General features: G+C 40.9%; 1 protein-coding gene across 1 annotated transcript; it reads left to right on the forward strand.

Moving 5' to 3' along the window:
• The first annotated feature begins 5,749 nt into the window (after positions 1–5,749).
• On the forward strand, positions 5,750–7,967 carry LOC143031555 (uncharacterized). Its single transcript, XM_076195567.1, has one exon. It carries the CDS (start codon positions 5,949–5,951, stop codon positions 7,479–7,481), a length of 1,533 nt encoding a protein of 510 aa, XP_076051682.1. The 5' UTR covers positions 5,750–5,948; the 3' UTR covers positions 7,482–7,967.
• The last annotated feature ends 11,105 nt before the right edge of the window (positions 7,968–19,072 follow it).

A 19,072-nucleotide genomic window follows, 5' to 3' on the forward strand; every position in this document is an offset into this window, starting at 1 on the left:
TGGCTCCAGAAGCTTCTTACAAAAGAATTATTCCATCAAGTTGAAAATATCATATACTGTAAATTTGTCAACATTCCAGGCAAATTTATAACTTCAGCTTTGAAACTACCTGTAACCATCAGTTATTATAATTGTGGAAAAAGTCTTTCCTGATCTGAACTTGTTATAATTATTGTTTATTTATTTATCTGTTTATTTTATTTATTTATTTATCTTTATATTATGGGTCCAATAGCACAATATTTATATTAAGCTTAAAAATGGATGTAGCCATAAGGGTTGGCAACCACTGGTGTAGATGGTGACCAGTTAGGTTAGTAGGTTGATTTACATTTCATGCAAGGGTGTCAGAAATCATGATTTTACAGTTTCATCTATAGGCTTTTGGTGTCTGTCAAAATTAACTAGTGGGTGGGTCCCCTGAAAAAGTGAAAACAAGAGTTTAACAATAGAAATCTATCAGATTTACAAGATTTGCACTAAATCATTAATATCTGACATCCTTGATAGGAGAATGTGTGGAGGACCTCTGGTGAAGTTTGATCAAGAAAAGGAAGGTAGGTGGTGAGACCTAGACCAGTTGTATGGTTGCAGCACCAGTTATCACCTTTACCATATGTGGGTGGATTGTTGGGGCAGGTAATTCAGATAGGAATTGGAGAGAAGTTTGGAATCTGAACCCATAATTGCATGAGTTTGAGACGAATGAATGGATGTGTGACGGGAAAAAGGTATGCTTTGACTCTGCCACCCACCCCCCTTTTACAAGGAATGTGTCTGTTGGTATATGATATTGTCAGTATTTATAACTGGTACACAGTTTGGCCAGTTATTCATGTTAGAGAATCAATCTGGCAGCTATGTGTTTGTTTAAGTTGTAATACGAAACGGTAGGAATAGGTCAAAGCAAACGCCATTATATTGTGTGGCTACATAGATGGGCATCTTCTCAAGGCTAGGCATGCAAAGCAGCATTTTGTTATGAAAGTGGCACAGGGCTAGGACATTAAATGGTGTGGATGTAATGTGTATGTCTCCCATTTTTATGGGTGGTTTAAACCAATTCTGTTTTATTATGTGTAATTTAGTATAATATATTAAAAGGTGATAAACACCACCACATTCAGTTCGCTTGGGGGGTTCCCTTAGTAAAATTATTTTTATGATTATTAGGAATCAAAATGTCATAAGCACAAGCGACTTTAATGGGTTCAAATTGACAACTCTACACCAGCTTATTGAGGGAGCACAGAGCCTAAATTCGCTTGACTGCCCAAATTTTGTAGATAACTTTATGAATGTAGATGACAGGTGGTAGAGAACATAGAACTGCCTAATATAGGCCATATGGTCTGATGACCATCCATGAGGACCTGAGAAGGAGGGGGTGGAAAGGGTGGTGAAGGGAAGTGAAGTGGGTGCGAATAGGTACGACGTACCTCTGATTTATCTACCTCCCACATAAGGGAAAAAGGTCATTGTATATATACATGGCTCTTTGAGTGATGATTGTGAGTTCTTTGGGCATCTGAATGGAATAAGGCTGTGCACTCTATCAATGGTGATATGCTGAGTTGTTGATTCAAACCCCACTAATAGCACCGGTTGCTATATGGACTTTATTTCCAAGTAACTATACAAACCTTTTATGAAGGGTGCTGCTCAAATGAATTGAGTTCAGTGGAATTTAACACCTTTTAACTCCCTTACCTCAAGGTATGTAACCATTGACAAGTGAAAGTACAATATATATATATGTATGTATATATATTGTGTATATATATATATATATATTGTATATATTTATGTTTATATATATTGTCACTGTTGCAGGAGGAGGTAATTAGGCATATGAAGGAGACTAAGTTATTTAGTGAGAAACAGTTTGTCTTCATTTCTGGGAGATCAACTACACTATAGTTAATAAAGGTCCTGGATGACTGGACTGAGGCAATGGATGAAGGGTAGGCTGTGGATGTGGTGTATTTGGACTTTATGAAACCCTTCGACCAAGTACCACATAAACGTCTGATGGGAAAAATATCAAGCTACAGGATAGAAGGTAAAATATTAAGATGGATTCTGAACTTTTCTAACAGGGAGAAAACAGAGGGTGTTGATAAATGGAGAGGCTTCTAGATGGAAGGAAGTAAAAAGCAGAGTCCCACAGGGCTCTGTTCATGGCCCCATGCTCTTTATAATATTCATAAATGACCTGCCAGAAGCAGCAGTGAATGGAAGTAAAGTGTATCTATATGCAGATGACACTAAGATATACAGGACAATACAAAGCAATGAAGACTGTGATAGGTTAAAGTGGGACCTGGACGAACTCAAAGAATGGACAGAGAGGTGGCTCCTATGTTTTCATCCAGAGAAGAGCAAGTATATGAGGATAGGGAGGACCACAATGGAAGAGAAGGGTTATAGTTTGTACGGCAACATCAGTAAGACAGGAAATGAAAAAGACATAGGGGTGATCATAGATGAAAAAACTAAATTCCTCCAGCCACTTGGCAGAAAAAATCAATAAAGCCAATATGTTAGTAGGACTGATCAGAAGGACCTTTCAACATTTAGAACCAAACATTCTCAAGCCTCTGTACACGGCTCTTGTAAGGCCACACTTGGAGTACGCCAACCCGGTGTGGTGTCCCCATCTGTTGAAGGATTTGGAGGTTGTGGAAAATGTACAGCGGAGAGCAACTAAATTATTGCCATCCCTCAACGAGTTATCGTACGAAGAGAGACTGAGGAAGTTGAACTTGCCCACCTTGGCATAAGGAGATCCTGGGGGGACCAAATTGAGACATACAAAATCGTCACTGGTGTATATGACAGAAACTGCACTGAGGGTCTCTTTGAATTTAGAGAGGGGTCCAGTACAAAGGGAAATAATCGGAAAATATTTAAACCAAGAGCAAGGTTGGACCTGAGAAAGTACTCCTTTAATAACAGTCATTAATAATTAGAATGAGCTGCCACAATGGGTGGTAAATGCAGACACAGTTAAAAGTTTTGAGGCAAGGCTAGACAAATTCTGGGAGGGACAAGAGCAAATATATAATTATAGAGCACAAATTAACAGTGCACGCGGCCAGTACCAACATCATACTAGAAATCAGGCTGCCACACTGGAGTCACAGGCCACATAAGCCCTCTTCCAGTAAAACGTCAACTGTAACTGTAAAAAATATATTGTATATAAATATATAATATATATATACACAACTACACATGGTCCAATTTTTGCTTGGTCACAATAAAATGAAATTGGTTAAAACACCCATAAAAACAGGATTCATTGACACCATATACAGTGTCCAAGTCCTGTGTCACTTCTATAGGAAAGTACTGCTTTACTTGCCTAGTCATTAGAAAGTGCCCATCTATGTATCCATACTACTTGCCACCAGTCAACACTTGACTGCAGTTATTGGTCACTATGTATTTGGTCATATTAATATCATATCTATTTACACACATCATATCAACTTCTTGGAGATAGTGAAAGTTCCAAAAATGTGAAACTGGTCATTATGATAGTGTGTGTTGTGACCCATTCATATTCTTTTACCAAAGTGTAAAATATAAAGTTGCTGGATCAACTCTCTGACACAAGCCACTGTCCAACCAATGTACATACATACATATACCAAAGGCTTTTTTCCCCCTAATAAGGGATGTAGCCCCCCCCCAAAAAAAAGGGCATAAAAACCACTCCCACCCATTCCATTCCTATCACATTCCATTCCCCTCCACCCTCTTCCCTCCCTCTTATCTTGGCACCTCTTGGATGATGAGTCATCCCTGCATCTTTTCCACTGCCCTGGGTCAGAAGCAGTGTCACAAGACACACCACGTCCACAGCAAGGCTGCTTCAGTAAAGAATACTGTCACCAAGTATTCCCACTTGAATCGTAAGAGGCGACAAAAACGGGATGGGGATTAGGACTAGGCATCCTTCTCCCTGTAGCCCCACAGGGGACATTCCTAAAAAAATAAATAGATAAATAAATAAATAAAGGCATAAGAGGGTATAGGAGTTTTCCAATCAGTACCCTAAGGTTTGGGTGCAACCAGTGTACTGGATATAAATGGTGTTGATAATGCATATTTATGTACTAGTACTACTTTCTTCTACAAAGTGTTTATATATGGGAAGTGTATTTGAGAAACAGTAATGTAGGAAATGTTCAAATGAGACCAAAACTCACAAAATGCCCAATTTTATATTGGTTCATGTAGATAGGCAGGGACACTTTTTAAACTGAGATAATACTATCTATATACCAAGGGTTTTTCCCCCATTGTATGGTAGGTAACCAAATAAAAAATGACATACCCACTACTCTCACCCAGTTCACTCCCACCCACCATTTTTTCCTCCCTCACATCTTAGCTCCTGATGGATGTTTTTTCATAGTAATGTCAAATAAAGTTTCCACAAAGATAAGGAGGAAAAAAATATTTTGCCAGTAATATCACCAGCGTCACAACCAGTTAGGTAGACATTATTTTCAAATTCTTTACAAAGCAAAACAATATAAATCTTACTTATTCCTGTCAAACTTTGCTTTTATGGATTTTAGAATTCTTTTTTGCCCCAAAATAGCTAAATTTCTATTTTCACCATTTAGGGACAGAAAGAAATGACGCTAAATTTTGATTTGATAATATATGTGAAGATAATTTCTATGATTAAAAGTGGACAGTTTTCCTTGATTTGCATGAATACAACAAATCACTTTAATGTGTGAGCCCCCAAATGTAGTCTCCCATCATGTTTTCATTGAAGGTCCCCTGATATCTCTGTTCAGAGTTCATTATACCTTGGTGAAAGCATTAGCCATTTTACCCTGAATATGCTCCCATATTGTCCTTGAAGCTGTTGAGGTGAGTATCTAGGATATGAACCTCCAAGGACATTCTGCAGCCCATCTCACCATAACTTCACTAAATCTTGAACCAGTTCAATATAATTATCAGCCTTGTTTCCAAGAAAGCTTTGGAGTACAGCAATGAAACACTCCCAAGCTATTTTATCACTTTCTGTGAACTGTAGAAATTCTGAACACCATCATTCTTGTTACTTCTGGCCCAATAAAGATAGTACTAGCTTTCATTTTTGCCTCTGAAAGTTTAGGAAAGAAGTCTTGAAGATATTTCAAGACAGCAGACTCCTTGTCAAGAGCTGTATCAAACAAAGACCCAATTTGATGTGTAGTGGAGGAAACAAAACCTTATGTCAGTCAGATGATTGAGGTGAACTGAATGAACCTTACTAGAGTAGGTCATTTATAGATTCAGGTATTGTGAGCCATTGGAGTTGTATTAGAGAATGACTGATATGGGCCATTCCCCCCTCCAAATCTTATGACCAGATGAAATAAAGCTAGAGAAATTTCGAGTCATGATGGTGTGAGTATGCATGTAACGGATGGTTTTCAGTACACTTCTAATGAAAAGGTAGAATGCAATATATCATAGGGCCATATCTGTTAATATTTCTACCTATTTTATGTTAGGTGATGACATGTACACATGTTCTGTGTAGGTACAAAGGAATTTGAGAATGAAATGGTTTGTGTACAAAACATCCACAATCCTATACACCTAAACAATTAGATGTCAATCTTATGTTTTCTCTTTTTTCAGAAGTGTAACTATCAATATTTCTCTGGGAAAGCTATCTGTAGATTCCATGTCATTGTCATACAACAAAGAGACTGGTGCGACACCTGTGGCACAGTTGTCTCATAAATCATCTTAAATATCATGTGACAACCCAAAGAAAAGAGAAGCTTTTCCAATGTGACCATTTTAATGCAGCTTTCTCATCAAGGGTTAATTTTAAATGTCGCATGATGACCCACACAAGATAGAAGTCATTTCAGTGGGACCAGTGCTATTCAGCTTTCTCACAAAAGCATGTTCTCAAATTTCACATGATGACCCAGACAGGAGTGAAGCCTTTCCAGTGTGCTCAGTGCAATTCAACTTTCTCGCAAAAAGGTAATCTCAGCCGTCACATGATGAACCACGCAGGAAAAAAGCCTTTCCACTGTGACATGTGCGATTCTGTTTTCTCACGAAAGGGTGATCTTAAACATCACATGATAACACACCCAGGGGAGAAGCCTTTCCAGTGTGACCTGTGCAGTAAAACTTTCTCACACAAGGTTAGTCTTAGATATCACATGATGACCCACTCAGGAGAGAAGCCTTTCCAGTGTGACCTGTGTGATTCTGCTTTCCCACTAAAGGGTGGTCTTAAAAATCACATGATGACCCACACAGGAGAGAAGCCTTTCCAGTGTGACCTGTGTGATTCTGCTTTCTCAATTAAGGGTAATCTTAAAAATCACATGATGACCCACACAGGAGAGAAGCCTTTCCGTTGTGACCTATGTGATTCAGTTTTCTCACAAAAGGCTAATTTTAAACGTCACATGCGAACCCACACAGGAGAGAAGCCTTTCCAGTGTGACCTGTGTGATTCAGCTTTCTCACGAAAGGAATCTCTTAAAAATCACATGACAACCCACACAGGAGAGAAGCCATTCCAGTGTGACCTGTGTGATTCTACTTTCTCACAACTAGGCGATCTCAAACGTCACATGATGACCCACACAGGAGAGAAGCCTTTCTGTTGTGCCCTATGCGATTCAGTTTTCTCACAAAAGGCTACTTTTAAACGTCACATGCGGACCCACACAGGAGAGAAGCTTTTCCAGTGTGAACTCTGTGATTCTGCTTTCTCAATAAAGGGTAATCTTAAACGTCACATGTTGACCCACACAGGAGAGAAGCCTTTCCAGTGTGACCTGTGTGATTCAGCTTTCTCACTAAAGAGTAATCTTAAAAATCATGTGTTAACCCACACAGGAGAGAAGCCTTTTCAGTGTGACCTATGCGATTCAGTTTTCTCGCTAAAGGATACTTTTAAACGTCACATGCGGACCCACACAGGAGAGAAGCCATTCCAGTGTGACCTGTGCGATTCAGTTTTCTCACGAAAGGCTCATTTTCAATGTCACATGCTGACCCACACAGGAGAGAAGACTTTCCGTTGTGACCTATGCGATTCAGTTTTCTCACGAAAGGCTACTTTTAAATGTCACATGCGGACCCACACAGGAGAGAAGCCTTTCCAGTGTGACCTGTGTGATTCAGCTTTCTCAGAAAAGGGGAGTCTTAAAAGTCACATGATAACCCACACAGGAGAGAAGCCTTTCCAGTGTGACCTGTGCAATAAAACTTTCTCTCGAAAGGGACAACTTAAAAATCATGTGTTAACCCACACAGGAGAGAAGCCTTTCCAGTGTGACCTGTGTGATTCAGCTTTCTCACAAAAGGGACATCTTGAAGATCACATGATAACCCACACAGGAGAGAAGCCTTTCCAGTGTGACCTGTGCAATAAAACTTTCACTCGAAAAAGAGTCCTCAGACATCACGTGTTAGCCCATACAGTGTGACCTGTATTATGTAACTTACAAGAGACATCATGATTTTACAGTGTTACCTGTGTGATGCAGATTTCTCAAGTAAGGATGATTTCAAATATCATGTGGTGGGCCACAATGGAGAAAGGTCTTTCCAATAGCATGACCTGTGACATGGACTTTTCTTTTGTAAGGGTATTCTAAATTAGCATTTGATGTCCCACATGGAGAGAAGCCTTTCTACTGTAAACTGTACAGTGCAGCTTTCTTATGAAGGAGTAATATCACACAGCATATGAAGATCAACACAGGAGAGATGACTTTCCATTATGACTTGTGCAATGCAGCTTTCTCATAAGATGCTTTCAAAAGTCACATGATAAATCACACAAAAGCAAAACTTTTCTCATGTAACATTGTGTTGCACATTTCTGTCTAAAGACTGGAGCTGTGTGGGGAGTTATTAGATTCAAAGTCAGACCTATGACATTTGAGACAAAAATGAATGTGATATACTCCTCAAATAAATATATGTACTTGGTTCTTTTTTGTGATTTTGAACTTGTTCTTTAAATGCAGGTGTTCCATATGAACAAGTACTGCATGGCATTGTTATTATGTATTTAACAACGCTGTGGTAACTTCAGTGGAGTAGTTTTAGTGAATGTTTTATAGGACCATATCTAAAATCTGTTCAATATCTCAATTTGCTTTTGTTGGAAATGATATAATTTAAGCTTAAATCTGATATGTTATAGGACCAATGGGATGCCACTTGGTCTTTACAAAACAAATGAATGAATGAAATAGATTAGTAAACAAACAGATAAATGAATTATTGTAGTACTATTCATTTGTATTGTGAAACTTCACAGTAAAGAAAACACAATAGAAATAATGTTTTATTGCAGTACTTAAATGTATTCCTGACAGACCACACTCACCTTATCAATTGCTATTTTAATCTATATCCATGATATGAAACACTAGTGTAATGTTATCAACTTGTCTGTGTACTACTGTTTGGTTGTCGATTTGAACAGGAGCACTGAAGAAAGGGACCTTTCTTTCTGTAAATTAGTATATGAAAAAATATGACTAGGTATTATAATGAACAAAGAAACAGTGGATGTTTTATTTTTCTTTCAAGTATCTACTTATTATGTTAAGCATGAATAGTTTAGTCTCTCATCTTGTCCACATTGAATGATCAGCTGCAAAAAAAAACCTGTGCCAGTGGGTTAAATAGAAATAAAACCAGGCGAGTAAAATGCATTGTGGGAGTACTGAAGACAATAGGTTGTCACAATGAAGAAGAGACTAAAATAAGACCCAGTGAATTGAATATTTGTGTTTGATTACTTATTTTCCTCACCAAAGTTGTAATTTTTCCTGTGGCTTTATTATTGGCCACTATGAAATGATTGCATTTTTTAAGTGTAGCGAGAATTGTGATTTTTTTTCTGAATTTATTACCATACACCAACAATATAGCCAAAGGTGGAACAATATAAGAATTGAAATCTATGTATGATAATTGGATAATAAGGACAGATGCCAAGTTGAAACTTGCATACATGTATACTAAGTGTACACATGGAGAACTGTCCAGTAAGGTTTATTATCAAGGTGGCCTCATTGGGAGGTTCTTGATAGGGAATCCTCAGTAGGAGATCTTGTGTATATATATCTAAAGTCCCAGTGTAGCTTGCTGATTTTGAGAATGGTGTCTTATATCTGGATGGTGATAGGGCAAGAGTTTATGGTAATTGATTTTATACCTAGCCATAAAGGAATGGCATATGGGATGATTTTACATTCTCTACTGGAGTCTTGAGAGGTGGTTAATTAGTTTGGTCCCAACTGAAACATGTGACAAAAAGATTGCCATTGGGGAGGAACAGATACGATTGGCTGCCAAGACTGTGTTCATCTGGAGTTGGAGCTGTTCTCAGATGATGTAGGACAGTGGAAGGATTCCCAAGGAAGTCCCTTAGTGGCTAGAAATGATCCCTCGTTTGTCTACAGTAGAACAGGCAGTCGTGAAAGGAGATTCGTTCCTTGTCGCAGATATAAGGAATGTTTGTGTATTGTGTGTGTCAATGATTTACCCCTATTCTTGATATTATAGCTGACATGAATGGGGGGGGGGGGCAGGAGGAAAAGTGTGGGAGGGGGATTGGGCATGGCGGTGACAGTGTAGTCCGCCAATCAGGTTTCTCAGATGGCTTTGTCGAGTCGATGCAAAGCGTCGCTGACCATGTACTGGATGGTTGATCTGGTCTTATTCCTGTGCTAAGGCTCCCTTTTTTGGCAGCAGCAGCATCCACCATCTCGTGTCCGTACAGTCCCACATGGTATGGATTTTGTTAGGAAGTTTCCATCAGTTCTAGACCTCGGTCCTTATCCCTCACATCACCGTTCCACGACCTTTGACCCCAAGGACCCCCAACGGAATCGCTCGCAGTGCCACCCGTGTGACTCGTGTACCGCCCAGCTGCGTCGACTCGACCTAGCTTCCTTGAGGCCGACGGGTGGGACAAGGCCTCTTTGAGGAAACGCACATGCAGCTCACCAGCCTAAGACGGACCCTGTCAGGCCCCAAGATGACTAACCAGTGCCTCGGTCTGGCAGCCACGCGAGGAAGCACAATGAATTCGTTGAAGAACGCATACCCTCTGTCTTCATTAGTCGGCAGTGTAAGAGCGTTCGTGTCTGACTTGCCACGCATCACACGACCTTATCCTAATTAGGAGCATGGGTCATGACCTGCCCGTGTATATAAATATGGACGAAACAGATGAGGAACCACATCGCCTCGGAGCGTTAAGCTGTAAGCCTGGTCACTGACTGCTTTCTCACCTCGTACCCAACTATCCCGCAAGCAGATCGACACGACTTGACACACAAGTCGTCACCTCCCTCGCCATCTCGTCACTTGCTCTTTTCTCGACATTAGAAGCGAGCCACATAACATAGGTGCTCGAATTTATTACCAGATAAAAACAGCACTCCATCAGAGTTTGCTTTGAAACTAGCCTAACAGATGTCTTTTTTGTTGTGGTTTCAACTGAGGAACAAAGTGTCATGTCGCAGGGCGCGTTGAGCTTTTTGTAGTGCCATAAGGCTGGTTCCAGAGTCTAAGGGTACGGTGATACGAGATGGAGGATGGGGGAAAGCGAGAACCCTCTTTATTCCTTCCCAGATGGTGATCAGCCCGGCCGAGACCGTGGTGGGTAGAAGCTTTACAGAGAAGGACTCTTGGATGTTTTCTAAGAAGATAGCCGTGACTGTGCGGCCATCTTGAAGCACTGGGCCATATGTGTAGACTAGGTAACCCCTATATCTAGTCTCAACTAGCTTCCGGATATGCTCAATAGAGAACTATATCTTGGTTTTGCGGATTATTTCTGTTATCGACATTCGTCAGTAGTGTTATTAGAAATTACGTAAAAGGTGACATCATATTGAACTCATTTATTGAACTCTGGGGGTTTAGTTTCATTAAAGTAATAGATAGTGTATATTTAAATTATTGGATAAAATCTGAATAATTAATCATTCTAATGATCAATGGCTACTGATAATTTGTAGTCTATTGACAACATTAAATATTTGAAATAAATACCGAAAATTCTGGTCGGTGAAAAAGTAAACAATGGTCGAGCCATATATAGCTATTGCTTACTGCTAGCTGCTAGCTTCGGTTTCAAATCTCTGATTCCGTGAAATTAAGACGCTGAGAATTTGTGCCAAATAAAAGTAATATAAAATTACTGTAAGTCAATTTCGGAGGAACATTTACTCCCAACTGTAAAGAGAAACCTCTCTTTAAAAACAAAAGAGGATTGCATCACAATTTAAAACAGCAATTGGATAAACTCAATAAGGCGAAAGAGAGTAAGTACATACTCGGCCGAGTTAAAACCAGTCTCTCGAAAAGTCTTCGCCTTTTCAATAAATTACATCTAAATATCTAGAAGAAGGTAAGATTGAACTTTCTCATTTTGAATTAGTCTAACTAAAGTAAGAAATTCTTTGGATGAGGAAAACAGATCCTTTCCCAATAATGTTTACCAGAATATTCATGATATTGGCTTTTCTGATATCAGATCCGTTTTTTATTTGTATGCCATTTTCCTCTGGCGTAATTCATTTGGTGCAATGAATTTGCCAACCATTGTCAAAAACTCCGCATAAATTGGCAACAGATAACTCAGGAGAAACAATTAAAGAATTTTCAAGAGTGTGTATGTTTTTTCATGGTATGAAATGTCACAGAAGAAAATGGAACATTATTTTCACTAGTGTGCACCCTTGTCTTCGAGGCTCAATAATTAGAGACATACAACAAACCTCATTTCCCCCTATTGCTGATGAGTGGGCGCATGTGTATCAATCATTTCAAGGAGGGTGTGCTATAGCTAGTAATAATTCCTTGACTACTTCCTGTTACATATTGTACAGCACAGTCTCTTTGTTCCGAAGAATACAAACTCTTCGGTACTCCTTACCATAGGATACTTTCGCGTAGCGCAAATTTTCCACCGCTAAGCACTGTGTGTTGTTTTAAAACACCTCACTCCGTGGGTCTGGGCAACGGTTATCCTCGGTAAGGGGCCCCACTGGGGCACGGGGCCCCCCCCACCTCTCCCACAAGTCTAGCACACTATACTCCTTTCTCTTCGCGGTAGCCAACGAGTCAACATCTCTCACAATACTTGCTTCAATTTACCCAAGTTCAGTTTCGGGAACGGTAGAATTGCCTTCTTTGAACGATAGTGAAGTTTCTCTTATTTACATAACCGCCACCGAGCTATAGGGCACCCTTCTTATTCCGCGGTTCACTATTTGCGTTTGTGTGGTGACGAAAATAGGGCAACCTGCTTCGTCCATTTCCACAAGCCTTCCAGCGGCGTCCTTTTTTTTTTTTTTTTTTTTTTTTTTTTGGAGCGTCTTACATCAAAAACATCCGGTCGCCTGGAATTTCTTGAGTGCCCTCTTCCTATCCCGCTTCATTTCCTTAACCGCCCCGAGTACTCTACCCTTCTCTTGTAAGTATGGAATCTGGTTCTAGTGTTGTTGTTCGAGATAGGTTGTGTGCCTTCGCCGAAGGGAAATATCTCTGCCTTTCCCCGTTCGCGCCAACACACGCGGACCCACACATTTGGTGCATCAAGTGTAGGAATATGGAGTGTTCCCCTTCATCCCCGTGTGAAACGTGCGCTCAATGGGATGATAAGCAGTGGTCCGCGTATTTTCATGCTCACGAGAGAGTGCATGCAAGGACCAAGGTACTCAAGCAGGGAAAATGGCTTCCCCCGTCACCCCGCGAAACAGAGAGAAGGCATACTACGCCTGCGGAGGAGATGAGCAGTTCTTTCCCTCCTCCAAAGCGTAGTAGACGGAAAGGTTGTACAACATCCACCTCGAGTCAATCTCGGGCCCAGTTGTCTCCTAGTCCTTCACCCAGGGCGGTTAGCATAGACGGACATGCGCCTCCGGCCACCTCTAACTACCGCTCCTGTACGAGCTTTTTCCCGGATGCGGCTGCTTGCGGCTCGCCCTCGGCCCTTCCCGGATGCTCAACCCCCAAACGGACAAAGAACCCGAGTTCGAAGACAAAGAGCGCCTCAGCCTCTTCTTCTAATCGGGAGTCCCGCAGTCCACCTTGAACCCATCGTAAGACGAGCCGGGTGATCAACGGAGCCCTTTCCATGCCCGTTAACGGGCAGGAGGCCCAAGGTGTACCCACGCGCGCGTTACTCGCGGGTAACTCCTCCTCGTCCAGAGGAGGTAGCCTCCCCTTTGAGTCCCCCGGACCATCCGCACCCAGGCCCAGGCGGGACTCTCCAAGCGGGCATTCCCAGGACCTCCTACATCAACCCATCAACGGGTCCTGGCACAAGAACCCGTCAGCTCTTTCGCTTCACGCGTTCAGAGAAGGGTTTTCCCATAGAAGTGGCGGAAGACATGTCCGCTCCTATTCGCTCTTCCTCAGCTAACCTTTATCAAGGGAAATGGAATGCTTTTACAGAATGGTGTCACTCCCGGACAGTAATCCCAGATCAAGCCACCATTCATGAGATTGCCTCCTTCTTCCACTTCCTCCGGAAGTCCAAGAAGATCTCCCTCTCGGCAGTGCAGGACTATAGGGCAGCGCTAAATCAGGTGTTTTCTCTGAAGGGCATGGATCTAGCCCTGTCACCAGAATTTTCCATGCTCATACATTTCAGAAAATCGTGCCTACCAGGGAAATCACTTCCTCTCCGTGGGATATGGCATTAGTCCTGAACTCTCTGCGGGGTCCCCCTTACGAACCTCACCGAGACGCACATCTGAAGGACCTCACCTTGAAGACAATTTTTCTCTTAGCCCTAGTATCTTCCAAGAGAGTAGGGAAGTTACGTGCCATCTGTTATAGAGTGGCCCACTCAAAAGGATGATAAGAGGTCTTCTTCACTTTTCTGCCCCAATTCATTGCCAAAAACCAGGATCCGGCCAAAGCCGACCCTAGATTCTGGTCCTTTAGTGTTCCTTCCTTAGCCGACTTTGTAGGGGGCGAACAAGCGGAAATGGTACTATGCCCAGTGCGTGCCATCCGGACCTACCTCAAGAGGACTAAACATCTTAGACCAGAATTGCAGAGGTTGTTCGTCTCTACTATGGGTAAGAGTAAGCCCGTCACTAAGAATTCCATTTCTTACTGGATCAAGGAAGTCATCCGCATGGCCTACGGAATGAGCCCCACGGATTGCCCTAAAGCCAAAGCCAATGACCTGAGGGCAATAGGGACCTCCCTAGTCTTCCGAAAGAATCTGTCGGTCAACCAGGTCCTTCAAGCAGGTATATGGAAGTCCCAGACTACGTTCACTTCCTTTTACCTCAAAGAAGTCGTGTGGGAATCTTTAGGGAACTTCTCTTTGGGCCCCATAGTGGCCGCCCAAGAAGTCCTGAGGTGACATACCCCTCCCCCATAGCACACAGCCGACCCTGACAACTCATCCAGGTTCTGGCTCGGCAAACACGGTGATACCTATCCAAAGTCCTTCTCATACTCCTGCATTCCCTTACCTCACCGAGGGCTCTCAAGCATTCCAAGGGAATCAATTCAAGCCCTTCCGGTGGTACAAAGTGAGTATGCCCTGTCTGTCTCCACTCCTGGGAATAGAACTAGGTGCCCTTCAAAGTTTGGGTCTTAGCACACTAAAAATTTTCCTTACGGAGGTTTCCCAGGCTAGATAACTACTTCCTTTCCTCCTAAGTCCGAGTCTCCTATGATAAGGAGTACCGAAGAGTTTGTATTCTTCGGAACAAATGTAATTTTCGTGAGAAAATTAATGTTTCCCTGATACAAACCTGAGGTACTCCTTACTTCTAATGGCCCTCCTCAGCCACCCCTCTAAAAAGTTCCTTCTCCCTTGCCTGACAAACCTTGTGATTAATTTCATACCTGGCTCAGAGAATGGAGTATAGTGTGCGAGACTTGTGGTGGAAGGGAAGGGCCCCCTTGCCCCAATAGGGCCCCTTACCGAGGATAAGCGTTGCCCAGACCCACGGAGTGAGGATTTTAATTTAGCGGTTAAAATATTTGCGCTGCGCGAACTATCCTATTGCAAGGAGTACCTCAGGTTTGTATCAGGGAATAATTAATTTTCCTGCGAAAATTACATTTTTTCGCGATTTTTTTTCTTCTCAAATGTCGCATGATGATCCACACATGATTGAGCCTTTTACAGTGTGACCTCTGGGATGAAGCTTTCTGATATAAGGATGATTTGAAATATCACGTGATGACCCACTCCGGAAAAAAAAAGGAAATTCCAACAGCTTGGAAGAGTAGCATCTAACAGCATATGATAATCAACACAGGTGAGAAGACTTGATTGTATGACTTGTGCGATGCAGCTTTCTCGCGAGATCCTTTCAAATGTCACATGATAACTCGCACGAGACAAGAACTTCAAGTTCATTGGGTAATACCGGCACTCCTGATTCTATTATTTATGTTTATAGGTTCTAGGGAACATATCAGGAATCAAGGCAATCGTAGAGATAATCATAGGTGGTAAAGTATACTCCCCTCCCCTTGTCATTTTTATCTATTTGGTATGTGCCTTTCCCATACCAACGGAATCAGCATTTTTCAAAGAGAGACACTGGGAGAGTTTGAATAATCCCATACCACTAGAAATATAGATAATTAGGAATCCCCGATGTAATTCAATTAGGATGGGTGGCGACATACAAGGGATGGACGAAGCCATTTTCAAGTTTGAGTCATGGGAGGAAGAGATTGTCAAGGTTGAGTAATGGGATGGCAATCAGTTATAGCTTGGAGAAAGCGGTATCCAGGCTACGTTGGGAATTTCATCCATGCAGGTAGAGTAGTATACATGAAAATATAGATGTAAGTGTTACCACTGTCGCCGCCCTTGTAATCCTTGCTTATGGATATGGCGACTCACTTCTATTAGTTATAATCTTCTGCCCGGGAGAATGAAAATGTAGGAATCCCCCGAGAAGACATATACAAGATCCTAGGTGAGCTTTGCAGTGACGTGGTGATTTCCTTGGTTCAATGAGCCTTAACTTTATCTTTAAGATCCTCCTCACCAAAGGGCGTGATCGCACATACGTGAACCAACGAACTTTCTCCTCCACCCTTTCACCACATTACAACAAAGGATTACAAAGGCGGAGCATGCCGACAGGAGACCTTTTGGTCCATATCTAGGTCGGATGCGGAAAAATCATAATAATGATAAATAAATAGATAAATTGACATATAACTAATAATAAATGAGAATGAAGCAAATAATAATAAACAGACAAATAATAGAATATAAGATAAATGTTAGTCAATACAGCATCTTGCTTAGGAGCGGCGGACAGAGCGGCGGTCGGTCGATAACTTAACTGTGCACTGTAGTGATAAGGAAGATGTGATAAATACTATTGATTTAGAACTTTTAATTGTGTAGTGACAATAAGTGATTAAAGTGGAACAAAGTGACAATTGGTGTTTCACAGTCGCCTACACATCAGGGATACAATTGGGAAGTTTGGAGTAGGTGAACGAAATGACAGAGGTGAGATGTTAGTCAATTTTGCAGAGAACTACAATATGGGGATAATGAACACTTTCTTTCAAAAGCGTGTAGGTCGTAAATGGACGTGGAGAAGTCCAAATGGATCAACAAAGAACGAAATAGACTTCATATTAGGAGATGAGAGCAAAAGCGTTAGCAATGTTACGGTGATAAATAAAGTCAACATAGGGAGTGACCATAGAATGGTAGGATGCACAGCTAAATTCAACTTCAGAGCCGAGAGAAATAAACTAGTTTTAAAAAGGAAAATAAGCCTTGCAAAGGTTAAGGATAATAAAAAGAAATTTCAGTTAGAAATTAAAAATAGATTCGAAGCTCTAAGAACTAACGAGGACAGCGTGGAAGATATTGATTTGAATTTAGTGAATATCATTAAGGAATCAGCAGAGAAAGTAGGAAGTACAAAAAACATTAGAGAAAACAAATACTCCAAAACTACAAATGACCTAATTAAAAGAAGAAGGAGCATGCAGATTAAAAGCAGTAGAGACGAAATAGAGAGAGTAGAACTAAACAAGCTTATCAACAAAAGGCAGAGATTAGAGAAAAGAAAGAGAAACATGGACGAAATAGAAGAAACTATTCGGAAAGGTAAAAGTATTAAGTAACCGAGCGTAAACATGCTTTAGGAAGACAGCAAATGATATGGTAGAAAGATAGAAATGGAGAAATAATTAAATGTAGAGACAAAATGGTAAAAAGAGTAGAAGAATTTTACCAAGAGCTTTACTCTTCGAAGGCCGTAGTTGAGTCAGTAAATTCATGTGTAGACGTTAGTAGTGTACCAGAGATTACAAAGGAAGAAGTAGAATTTGCTCTAAAACTATGAAGAGAGGAAAAGCACCTGGGGAAGATGGTGTATCAATAGATCTATTGAAAGACGCTGGTAAATTAGTTCATATTAAATTAGCTGAGTTGTACACCCAGTGCTTACGTCAAGAAAGCGTTCCGAATGCGTGGTGTAATGCTATAGTGATTTTGCTTCATAAAAAAGGAGACCAGAAGGACCTTAGTAACTATCGACCGATTAGCTTGCTATCAAACGTATATAAAGTATTCTCCAAGATCCTTACAAATAGACTGAGTCAAGTTTTAGATGGAAACCAACCGAGAGAACAGGCAGGCTTTAGAAACGGATATTCAACTCTAGACCATTTGCAGGCGATAAACCAACTAATCGAGAAAACGACAGAATATAATATACCTGTGTGTTTAGCTTTTGTAGATTACGAGAAAGCCTTTGACTCGGTAGAAAAAATAGCAATACTAAACTCGCTACGCAAACAGGGTACAACGAACAGATTTTAAGAGTTTTAGAAAAGATTTATGCGAAAAATACCGCTATAATTCGACTACATAAAGATACAGAAAAGATCAAAATCGAGAAAGGAGTACGGCAAGGCGATACAATTTCACCCAAACTATTTACAGCTTGTTTAGAAGATATTTTCAGAAGGTTGAGTTGGGAAAAGAAAGGTTTGAAGATTAATGGCGAATATTTGAACCACCTAAGATTTGCAGATGACATCATTCTTATTTCAGAAAGAGCAGACGACTTGCAAGATATGCTGAGCGATCTAAACAAAGAAAGTATCAAAGTAGGTTTAAAAAGTAATAAGAGTAAAACCAAAGTAATGTTCAACACGAAAGTTCAAAGTAAAGAGATTGTAATTCATGATGAGAATCTTGAGGAAGTTGAAGAGTATTATTTAGGTCAGATGGTGAAGGTGACGAAAGATCACGATAATGAGATAAAAAGACGCATTACAATTGGCTGGAAAATGTTTGGCAAGTATAGTAAAATCCTGAGAGGCTCTCTACCTTTATGTTTGAAATGTAAAGTTTACAACCAATGCATTCTGCCAGCAATAATCTACAGGTGTGAGGCTTGGAAACTGACGAAGGCGATTGAAACAAAGCTAAGGGCTGCACAGAGGAGAATGGAGAGATCAATGATGGGAATAACGCTGAGAGACCGAAAGAGAGCAAGTTGGGTGAGAGAGCAGACTAGAGTGAAAGATATTGTGGAAGCAGTAAAAGAGAGGAAGTGGAATTGGGCAGGTAAGTTGGTGCGAACGACTGATGAGCGATGGAGCAAGTGTGTTACTGAGTGGACGCCGCGAGATGGGAAGCGTGGAAGAGGGAGACCAGATAGGTGGTGTGACGAGATTTAGAAGTTTGCAGGAGTGACGTGGCAGAGGTTGGTACCGTCGTGTGAATCATGGAATACTATGAAGGAGGCCTTTGTTCAGCAGTGGACTCAGGATGGCTTATTTGATTTGATAATATATATATATATATATATATATATATATATATATATATATATATATTAGATTACTCTTATATCACACACAGAGCACAGTATCATGGTTGTAGCTGTCTAGGTGTTGGAGTACTTTAGAAAGAATTCTGTAGGTTATTAATGAGATGAAATTAGGTATTGTAAACGGTATATACTGATGTTTTAGAACAAATCCACAATGGAAATAAGCGTACATGCTTTTTGTG

The sequence above is a fragment of the Oratosquilla oratoria genome, chromosome 12 (assembly GCF_046742065.1).
Source record: "Oratosquilla oratoria isolate Oo_2021 chromosome 12, ASM4674206v1, whole genome shotgun sequence".
Taxonomy (NCBI): Eukaryota; Metazoa; Arthropoda; class Malacostraca; order Stomatopoda; family Squillidae; genus Oratosquilla; species Oratosquilla oratoria.

Coding starts and splice junctions, on each gene's coding strand:
- LOC143031555 (XM_076195567.1), top strand. CDS start 5,949: ATGATGACCCAGACAGGAGTGAAGCCTTTCCAGTGTGCTCAGTGCAAT.